This window comes from Papaver somniferum, chromosome 8 (assembly GCF_003573695.1).
Source record: "Papaver somniferum cultivar HN1 chromosome 8, ASM357369v1, whole genome shotgun sequence".
NCBI lineage: Eukaryota > Viridiplantae > Streptophyta > Magnoliopsida > Ranunculales > Papaveraceae > Papaver > Papaver somniferum.
The window spans coordinates 167,221,346-167,232,296 of NC_039365.1; the positions used below are offsets into that span (position 1 = coordinate 167,221,346).

At 35.6% G+C, this 10,951-nt stretch overlaps 1 protein-coding gene across 1 annotated transcript; it reads right to left on the reverse strand.

Moving 5' to 3' along the window:
* Positions 1–9,924: 9,924 nt before the first annotated feature.
* LOC113306403 (F-box protein At4g22390-like) lies at positions 9,925–10,644 on the reverse strand. Its single transcript, XM_026555347.1, has one exon. The coding sequence runs from the start codon at positions 10,642–10,644 to the stop codon at positions 9,925–9,927; it is 720 nt and encodes a 239-aa protein (XP_026411132.1).
* Between the last annotated feature and the right edge of the window lie 307 nt (positions 10,645–10,951).

Sequence of the window (10,951 nt, forward strand, 5' to 3'; positions counted from 1 at the left end):
CAACAATACCGAAAAATACCGAGAATGATAAAAGGCATCATCAAGATACACTTGAAAAATATGAGAAGAAGCTATTTGTTCTTGCTCAATTAATACATATTATTAACTCATAATCAATGTCTACAGGATAAATGAAGATCCCATCAAACAAAATTAATCGTAAAATGATGAAATTTACGTAATCAACATACACCATAATCCATAGCAACAACAGCTGAATATTAGTGCAACATCTCCTCGGCATTACCATCCTCCATGAGTATTGTCATCTCCATTTACTGCGGTAATAAAACTCATTCTCCATCTGCTTCAACTTGTGCTCAAAACCACACCAGATTCCACCTGCAATTCAGCTCAATAGTCTGCAATACCATGACATCACCAACACTTTCTGAATATATTTTGGCTTCCCCACAATAATAATATTACTTTAATGATGGAAATGTTTATTTATGAGTGCTTGAAACCACTTGTAGAGACATACGGAACCAAACATATTGATTTAGAGACATACCGAACCAAAACTTGTGCTTACAGCTCTTTGCAAGCAAAGTCTTAAGGTTATTTTAAGAAAATATATTCTTCTAGTGTCAGAATGTATTCTAGATTGCACAAGCACACTGGACAATCAATATCTCGACGAAATACAATACTTTGAAGATATCTGCAGTGTTTACTGGTAAACTTAACAAATTTGTTTAGCAAACTACTATTGTTACTGAAAGAAAATGTAAATAGGTTAAATCGGAATTGCAGAACATAAGTAACACCAAAAAAACCATTATCAAAAAGATATAAGATAGCCAAACAATATTAACAAACCGAATATTGTCACAGTATGTATTTAATTCGCATGCTAGATGAGAAAAAAAATGAAAAGTAATTGAAAATAACAAATCTTACAAAAACGAGAAAACTAACAAGAAACTAACATCAATTATTGCAAAGAATTCGAATTCAATGTTGAGAAAACTAGTGGAGTTTCATCCACAATTTATGTAACGTAAAGAATCACAAAATATTTAACTATTGAAATTGAGACTACCTTCTGGTTCAGAGCCATTGTTAACTACTTCCCCTTTGCATCCGCAAAACACCCAATAGCAAAACAAAATCAATACTTTTCGGTACCATGATTTAAATTTCTTAAATACAAACCAATTGTATGTTAATACCTTCAGAAAGTATCTATGTGCCATTATTTGAAGGCGCTAAACCCACATCTAGTCCCAAATCTGTACTTTCTCCTGCTGCGGACTAAAAGAATGGAATTTTTTTTTAAATGTTAGCATGCGAATTGAAACTAGATCTAACAAAAACGAGAAAACAAATCTTAAACAGGGGGTTAGTCGTGGGAGAGTTCGAGATATTTTAATGTATTTAGGTTTTCTCCTATTAGTCCTGAGGGAGTTTGAGGGAGTCTCTCCAAATATCTGTTAATCGTGGGGGAGTTTAGAGGAGTCTCCTAAACTCTCTAGAAAACACCTGTTAGTCGCTGGGGAGTTTAAAAAAAGCTCTTGAACTCCCTGTTAGTCATAAAACCCTACAATACTAGGAAGTTGGTTGCTTTGGGGAGTTCGAAGGAGTTTTTAGTGTATTTTGGTCTCACAACAAATCTCTCAAAAGAGTAGAGATTTGGGAAGGAGTTTGGTGCGTAGAAAACCATAGGAGAAAGAAGAGGAAACGTTTTTTTCCAGGTATGTTTTTTTTCTTCTTTGATCTCCATGATTGTTTATAATAGTTTGATTTGTGTATTATTTTGATTGTTTTCATATCTTTGATCTCCGTGATTGTTTATTTTGATTGTGTGTATAGTTTTTTTTTGTGGGTACTCTCTCTGTCAAAACCCTAATTTGTGGTTCAAAAGATCTTGGTAAGAAATTGCATAATTTGATTATAATGATATCTTTATATTCAACCGTTGGAATATGATGAAATTTGAGTATGTCGTAGTTTACCTTGTTATAGAAGTACAGTAAAATTTTCACGCGGATCAGGTCACGTTTGCTACTGCAAAGCTTGCACAATATATGACTATGGTCTGCTGAGTTTGAATCCCAAATAAAGGACTGATTCCTATTTATCTCATTCTCCGCTTATCGGACAAAGCTGAAATTTTAGTATGATATTTGTATATATGAAGGTTACCTACTATAGAAATTTCATGAAGTTTTGATCACTTTAGGTACACCAAAGTGTGAGAAATCCGGAACTGAATTCTGTATGCACGTATTGAAAGTAGTCGGGTTCTGAGTAATGTATCTTTTTAATGAACCGTTAGAATGCTATGATTTTTGAGTGTGTTGTGGAATATTGAGTTGTGAGTGTACCATACAAATGTAAAGAGGAACGGGTAAGTATTAGTACTGCAAAGATTGGACAATCTGAAACTGTGTTTCGGTGAAACAGAATTCTTTTACAGCTATCTTCATAATTTGTTGTGTCATCATGCATCAATTGGCTTGCTACTTTGCATGGGTGTCATTGAGAAACACTATCACTTGTTAATTCATCTTAGTTATACACATACTTATCTTCTATTCTATATGCCAAAGTTCAATACAGTGGCTACTTCATTCCGTATTGGCGTGTTTTAGCCAATTCATACGGTGCTTTTGTTATAATGATATCTTTAAATTCAACCGTTGGAATATGATGAAATTTGAGTATATCGTAGTTTACCTTGTTATAGAAGTACAGTAAAATATTCACGCGGATCAGGTCACGTTTTCTACTGCAAAGCTTGCACAATATATGACTATGGTCTGCTGAGTTTAAATCCCGAATAGGGGACTGATTCCTATTTATCGCATTTTCCGCTTATCGGACAAAGCTGAAATTTTAGTAAGATGTTTGTATATATGAAAGTTTCCTACTGTAGAAATTTCATGAAGTTCTGATCACTTTAGGTACACCAAAGTGTGAGAAATCCGAAACTGAATTCTGTATGCACGTATTGAAAGTAGTCGGGTTCTGAGTAATGTATCTTTTTAATGAACCATTGGAATGATATGATTTTTGAGTGTGTTGTGGAATATTGAGTTTTAAGTGTACCTTAAAAATTTCAAGAGGATCAGGTAAGTATTAGTACTGCAAAGATTGGACAATCTGAAACTGTGTTTCGGTGAAACAGAATTCCTTTACAGCTATCTTCATAATTTGTTATGTCATCATGCATTAATTGGCTTGCTACTTTGCATGGGTGTCATTGAGAATCACTAGCACTTGTTAAGTCCTCTTATTTAGACACATACTTCTCTTTTATTCTATATGCCAAAGTTCAATACAGTGGCGTACTTCATTCCGTATTGGCGTGTTTTAGCCAATTCATACGGTGCTTTTGTTGCAAGGAGTTGCTAAGGGATTTTCCTTGATTAACAATTTGTCTAAGTAGCTCTGCGTGTTAGTACTGTGTAATCTAGTATCACATTTTTTTTTATCATGTTTACATTAGACTGTTTGGTGTTATTACTATCCTTGCTTTGTTAAGTTCTAGTATTAGTCTAAGTACTAATGTAGCTAACATGTCACAACATAGAATGGAAAAATCCAGCTAACCTGCTGAAAACAACAAGAAGAAAAAGAATACGGAACCGGAAACGGAAGTGACTACGAATTACAAACAATGGACAACTCGAGAGACTGAGAAATTATTGGAACTGTTGGTAGAAGCTACACTTGAGAAGAAGAAAGACACTAGTGGATGTTTTACTAAGAGAATAGTGGAAGAGGAGATACTTCCAAAACTTAACCAAGCATGTGGTTGTGACAAATCTTTTGAGAACTATAAAGGGAAACATAGATGGATGAAGACTAGATTTGGTCAATATCAGGATTTGTTTAAATCTTGTACTTTTGGATTCGGTTGGGATGATGCTAACAAGATGATTACTGGATCCGACGAGATGTGGAACAATTATTTTGAGGTATGTGTATGTTACTTACTGAAAACTAAATTTGATATTTTTTTCTTCTATTTTGTGCAGAGTTCTAATTCATGCTTTATCCTTTATTTATTTTTTGTATGTTAACAGAGCCATCCAAACCAAACTAACTTAAGGGAAGATAATGGTAAAGACTATGGTGACTTGCTTATTGTTTTTGGGAATAAATGTGCTTCTGGAAAAGTTACAGTTGATCTTACCCATGAGGGTTCAAGTGCTAGAACCTGTGATAAGGAAGATGAACAAGATGATTACTTCGATGTTGATTATACTCAACGAGAGCAATATGATAATTCTTTTAACGTATCATACGTGGGATATGGCTTAGAGGAAAGTGATGAACAAGATAAAGATGAAACTCAAGATATGAACACAAAGAAAATTCCTGTCAGAAAAACGGCACCAAAGAAAAGACCAAGGTGTGACATTGGTGACTCTTCTACATCAACTAATCCTACTGGGCAGTCTGATTATCTAGAGAAATTGATTGCCAACAGTTCATCGATTGCTTCTTCTATTGATTCAATGCATGCTCTTATTGCGAAAGAGAAAGAAGACCGCAAAATTGAAAAAGAAATGCGCAGAATTGATAAGGATAAGAAAGATAACCAAGTATGGGATCTTGTTTATGGCATGAATGAAATTTCTTTGGAAGATAAGCTGAAAGTAATTGAAATGCTGGACAACAATCACAAGAAGAACTTATTCATACGTTTTACTCCTGAAGAGAGAAAGTTGTGGATTGGTTCAAAGTTAAAAGCATAAACCTGTCATCTTTGCAAGTTTCTATTAGGTTTAATGGGCTTTTAGAGTTACAACATTTGATCGTTTTTCTTCATAACTATTAGTATTTAATTTTTCTTTTCTCCTAGTTGAGAACTTATTGTTATGGATTGATTGCTACTAATTTTTATGGGTTGACATCTTTATGGTTATTATGATTGAATTTATGAACTTTATATTCTATATGCTTATTTTCTATATACATATACTTTTATGCTTTTGAAATAATGATGATTCTAATAAAAAAAAGTACTTTATCATCTTTTAGGTGAACATGTCTGATTTGGATTTATCTACTGATAGTGAAGATGAAGCCTTTGATACAAGAAGAAAGCAGTGATGATGAAGAGGTAAGCAGCAATAATGAATTTGAACTATCCATATTTTTGAATATACTTTCAGCGGTGCATTCATGGTTGATGGATATAATCAAGCAATTGCAATACATACAAAGTCAGCGTATTGAAAGACCAATGAGACGCCCAGTTACTTTGTTTGGATATAACTATATAAGGAGATTTTGCGTCAAGACCCAGAAGACTTTCGAAGAAGTTATAGGATGTACCCTGATATTTTTCTAAAACTATGTTGTATCATTAGAGAAACTACATCATTATGTGATACAAGATGTGTTTCTATTGAAGAAATGCTTGGTACATTTTTACTCGTTGTTGGCCAAAGTTCACGATATTGCACAATACGTGACACATTTGGTCGCTCTCGGTGGACAGTTAGTAAAAACTTCAAAGGATGTTGCGAGCTTTAAATTCTATAGCTCCGAGGATGATGGCTAAGCCAACAAGTGCAACTCCATTTAAAATTCGTGAGAGTACACGATTTTATCCTTACTTTAAGGATTGCATTGGAGCTATGGACGGTACACATATCCCAGCAATGGTAGAAAAAAAATGCAGCCGTTTATCGGAATCGACATGGAATTACATCTCAAAATGTGTTAGCGGTTTGCAACTTCGACTTGGAGTTCATATACGTGCTCAGTGGATGGGAAGGGTCTGCTCATGATTCGAAAATACTTAACGACGCAATGACAAAAAGAAATGGACTGAAAATACCGCAAGGTAATTTTACTTTTATCTAATGTGAAGTTTTGAGTTTTTTGGTTAAGTTATATTCGGGTTCTACTTGACGAAGTTTTCTTTTTGTGTTTTATTCAGGTAAATATTACTTGGGGGATGGTGGGTTTGCAAACCGACGATATTGTTTAACACCATTTCGTGGCCAACGTTATCATTTGAAAGAATTTTCTGGTACGGGTAATCATGCGAAAAAGGCTGAAGAATTATTTAACATGCGTCATGCTTCTTTGAGGAATGTAGTTGAAAGATTGTTCGGTGTTGTGAAGTCTCGTTTCTTGATCTTTAAGTCTCAACCTCCATTTCCGTATCAGGTGCAAGCGGAGATAATGACAGCTTGTGCAGGCCTACACAACTTCTTACGAAAAGAATGCCGTTCAGATGAGTTTCCGGTCGAGGAAGAGGAAGAGGAAGATAGCCATCCATCAACGCTTGTAAATGACGATGAAATTTTGACACAACAAACTCAAGAACAACAACGTCAAGAAGCTAATGCATGGAGAAAGAGTATAGCGGATGATATGTGGGAAAATGTTCGTGAACAAAGGGAGTTAGAATTGTATGGAGACCGTTAAATTGAAGGGAAAAAAATTATCTCGTTGCACAAAATAACATACTATTGATACAGAGATATGATCATTTTCATTTATTTTTTTTCTTTTGATTAAAGATCAATGTTATTTGCAAATAAGGGTTTATTGTTTCTTAAAAGAGAATGAGTTAGGAGTGAACTCTCTCAAACTCCCCCAAATTCCCCCAAACTCCCTCTAATAAACTCTCTCAAACTCCCTACACTCCCCCAAACTCCGTGAACTCAAAAACACAAAACTCTCTCAAACTCCATACACTCTCTCAAAATCCCTGAGATTTAAAATACACTCAACTCCCCCGAAATCACTCGAGGACTAACCCCCTGAAAATCACCTTTCTATTTGGAGAACTCTGCGATACAACAAAAGAAATTGAAATCGAACTAAATGTGGAAAAGAAAAATGGCGAAATCAATCGGCTCTGCGATTTCTATCACCGTAACTTCCCAACCATTTTTCTTACTGTGATAACCATTTTATTCACTGATTTGATTTCTAGGGTTTTCCCTATGGAAAGGCCCTAAGGAGGATTATAAACCGCAGGATCTTACAAATCTGCTCTGATACCATGATAGAAATGTGTGGGCTTCCAATTCAAAATCAATTGGCAATGAGTGGAGAGGCCATAAGAGATTATAAACTGTAGGATCTTAGATTTTCCAAACAATGCGGGACTAATAGTTCCAACAATATGTATATAAAAATAAAAATAATTAGAATACATAAAGAAGAGTAATAGAAAGATTGTTTGTATTCTAAGATACAAACAAAGCAAGACATGAAATTCACGTAATCTGTTGAGGTTTCCGACCATATTTGAGAAATGGTGTGAAAACTCTAATATCACCGTTCGAATTTACGTTTTTCTCAAGATTAAATATTTGGGGTTCCAGAGAAGGTTACAAACTTTGTAATATCTTCTTTTTGTTTTTGTCTTTTTTTTGTTTTTTTTTTTGTTTTTTGGTCCAAGAGCATAACTCAGTGGTATCCCATCAATTCCAGTAAGGAGGAAGTCAGGGGTTCAATTCCCGCTGCCGTAAATATTTGTAATATATTAGTTGTATAATGGGTTAAGCGGCGTTGGCTCTGGAAGTGGGACCAGTCCAACTGGTTGGGTTTGGGTAGGGACCTGGATCCGGCTTTCGCGTATAAAAAAACAAAAAAGAAAAAAAAAACAGACAAACTTTGTAATATGGTAGCTCATTTTCTAGCCAAAAAAAATCTAGAGATGACAATTCAAGCTTTCAATATGAAAAAAATGTACCTCATGATATCTCCAATATAGTGAAGAAAGACATCTATAATATTTTCTTCCAATAAGTAAATTTTACTTAGTATCAAAAGAAAAGAAAAAAAGAAAAGTATTCGGGGTTCGAGAGAGGTTACCAGTAACTATAACAAGCTAACAAGCAAACGCAAGATATTTGGGGATTCAGACGCGTTTGTTGGTTTACCTTACATTTGCCAAGAAAATGATCTAAAAGTCCATGTTAGCAGCATTGTGGCACACTACACAATAGATGTCATCAATCCATCCAGATTGGTTTGACAATTGATCCAAGTGGTGGTGGCGGCTTGCTAAAGAACCCGATGTTCTATGGGCTAAGGTGATTTAGGGTGGAGAATAAACCAACCTAAGGGGAAGCACGGCCTAAGTGAAAATGACCCTTTATTCCCCTTTGTTCGGATTGGGTGGTTTTGGGTGTGAGCTAATCGCACCGTTTAGACCGTGAGTGCTGCAGACATTTAAGCACGGCCTAAGTCTCTGGAAGAATATATACTCAACGGCGGATGACTTTTTCAAGCTCTGTCAATTCAAAATTGGCAAGGGAGACAGAATAAGACTATGGGAGGACAAATGGAATATTCAAGGCCCGTTGTCAATGCTATGTCCGAGACTCTACCAACTGACCACCACCAAAAACATCTCAATTTCAGTAGCTCATCAAATGGGAGAAGAGGGTATCTATTGGAATTTGGGATTATCTCATAGGAGAAGACTGTATGACGCTGAAATAAATGAACTGTCTGTTCTAATTCCGTTAGTTGAGGCCATTGTTTTAATTCAAGCGGAAGACGATCAGCTCATATGGCTCGGGGACAAGAAAGGTGTGTTTTCTGTGAAAGCCGCTTATGAAAGGTATACTCAAAGTATTCAGCCTCTCCCATCTTTCCCTAAATCTAAAGTCTGGTCTACAGCTTGGCCACATAGAGTTGGCTTTTTCCTTTGGCAGGCTTGTTTAGGAAAATTACCAACCATGAAAAACTTGCATCTTAGACGATCTAACCTTAGCAGCTCTATTCTCTGTAAACTCTGCAACAACATTAAGGAAACGGCAGACCACTTATTAATTAGCTGACCTCAAGCTCTTAATGTTTGGAATTATTTCCTTGATTGTTCTAACAGAAATAGTGTCGTTCATCAAACTGTTAAGGATGTGATTAGTGACTGGAAAGAGATTAATTTCTCTGAAAGGGGGAGGCAATTATGGAAGACATTCCCAGCTTCTATAATGTGGGGGTTATGGAAAGCTCGAAATGCAATCGTCTTTGATATTTTTAAACTAAATGAGATGATTATAAACATCAAGATTGATACTTTCAACTGGGTAAAGGGTCTGCATTGCTTCAAAGGAGTCAATACTTCACTTGTTCTTGTTGAGTGGGAAATTTCTTTGTAACCCCTTACTAATTCTTTGTTTTCTGTGCTTTGGGTTTTTTCTGTTTTTCCCGTCGGCATGTTTGTCTGCCCTTGTCTAGTCTTCTTGGCTACTGGGTTTTGTAATTCTTTCATTATTTTATTCTTTGCCGAGCAAAAAAAAAAAAAATGATCCAAGTATCCAACTAAAAGGAACTGGATCAGAATTGTTCTGGTGCTGTTCCAATTTGTCCAAGGCTAAAGCATACCTAGCTTAGCTATCAAAATCAAGTGAATAAAAGATACCCGGCATATCGGAGTACGGATGGGTGAAAAATCTAAAGAATTTTCTTATCTTGACTAAATAGATAAGATTAAAACTGAGATACGTAGTGATACAACGATGTGAGACTCATATGTAGCCACTCATCATGATGCTTGTTTTTGACCTCTATGTATGCTGGGATTAATATTCGTTTGGGCATATGTTTTCCTCGCTTGTATGCAGGACCTAAAACGAATGAGAAAATGCAATTATGTGGAGACAATATAAGATTCCATGTGAATGAGTTCTAGAGGATCTCTGGCAAATTTGCCTTCTAAGGTTGTTGTTAACATCTGAAGATACAAGCACAAATAAGAAATATAATAGCATGATTATTAAATTTCTTTGCTTAAAAAAAAATCAAAAAAATACTAGAGTAACGAGCAGATCATCCTTATGGGAAAAAAAAATCAAAAAAAACTTGCACTATAATTGAGTTTCATGTGTGCCAAAAACGTCATTGTCCGGATGTATAAGGTTATGCTAACTTTACCTCTCAACCTCTACAGCTAAGGTAGCGTATACGATGACAAATCACGGGCTTAATGGCTCATAATGCGTCATTAAGAACTTTTTCTTCCATCTCTCTACTACCCACATAAGCATCCGACTTGAGGGAAACTAAGCTTTTCTCATAAATATCCAGGGATAATGTACTACCCACATAAGTATCTGAGTTAAGGGAAACTGAGATGTTCACATAAATATTCAGGAATAATGCTTCGTATGATACATTTTCCAAATCAAATCTATCGAGGTTCAAAGTTTTACATCTTTCGTTCTTCAAGTCATGCACAACCAAAGTCTTCTCACCACTATCATGTTGAATCCCTAATAGAACCTGACCATTTTCTGAACACACTATCCTCCTCAAGCATTTCAGCCGAGAAATCTTATGCATCTTTACCCAAGATTCCCTCACTCCATAATCCTTCATCATCCATACTTCAAAATCATCCGTTTTAGTACTGCCAAGCATACCAAGACAACCACCAAACACATCCACATATTTATCATTAACGTCCAGACTTTCCGGTTGTGAGATTTCTAGGACAGACCCATCTCCAATGTTCAAAGCAATTAGAACTCCAGAGTATGCGAACCAGTGAAGAGATCCATTAAAGAATACCCCTGGTGCTGCATAAGTATGAAGCTCAAAAGGGATATATAATGGTTTACTCCATAAATTGGATCCCAATGAATATTTATCAACTCTTGATCCAGGGCGATTTGACTTCGTAATAGCCACAAACTTGTAGTCATTAGTCATTCCATCGTAGCCAAATCCATGCGAAACCTTTCGCGTTAGATATCGAGCTAGTGCTGTTGGTTTTGTTGTTTTTGGTATTAATTTGTATTCTTCCGTATACGGATTCCAAAGGCAATATAAAGGGCCAGAATCAAGGGTATGATAACTTAAGCAAACCAATCCATTACAAGAACCCAAAATCTTACTATAAACGGTTTTAAGAAAACTGAAGGGGTGACGAGTTTCCTTCTTACGTGATAGTGATGCTGATGAATCATCATACTCTACAGAATATGATTTTCCAAGACTTAAGATGAAAGTAAAGTTG

Bases quoted from the DNA above. Each gene is read 5' to 3' on its own strand.
- LOC113306403 (XM_026555347.1), bottom strand. From the start codon at position 10,644: ATGACTAATGACTACAAGTTTGTGGCTATTACGAAGTCAAATCGCCCT.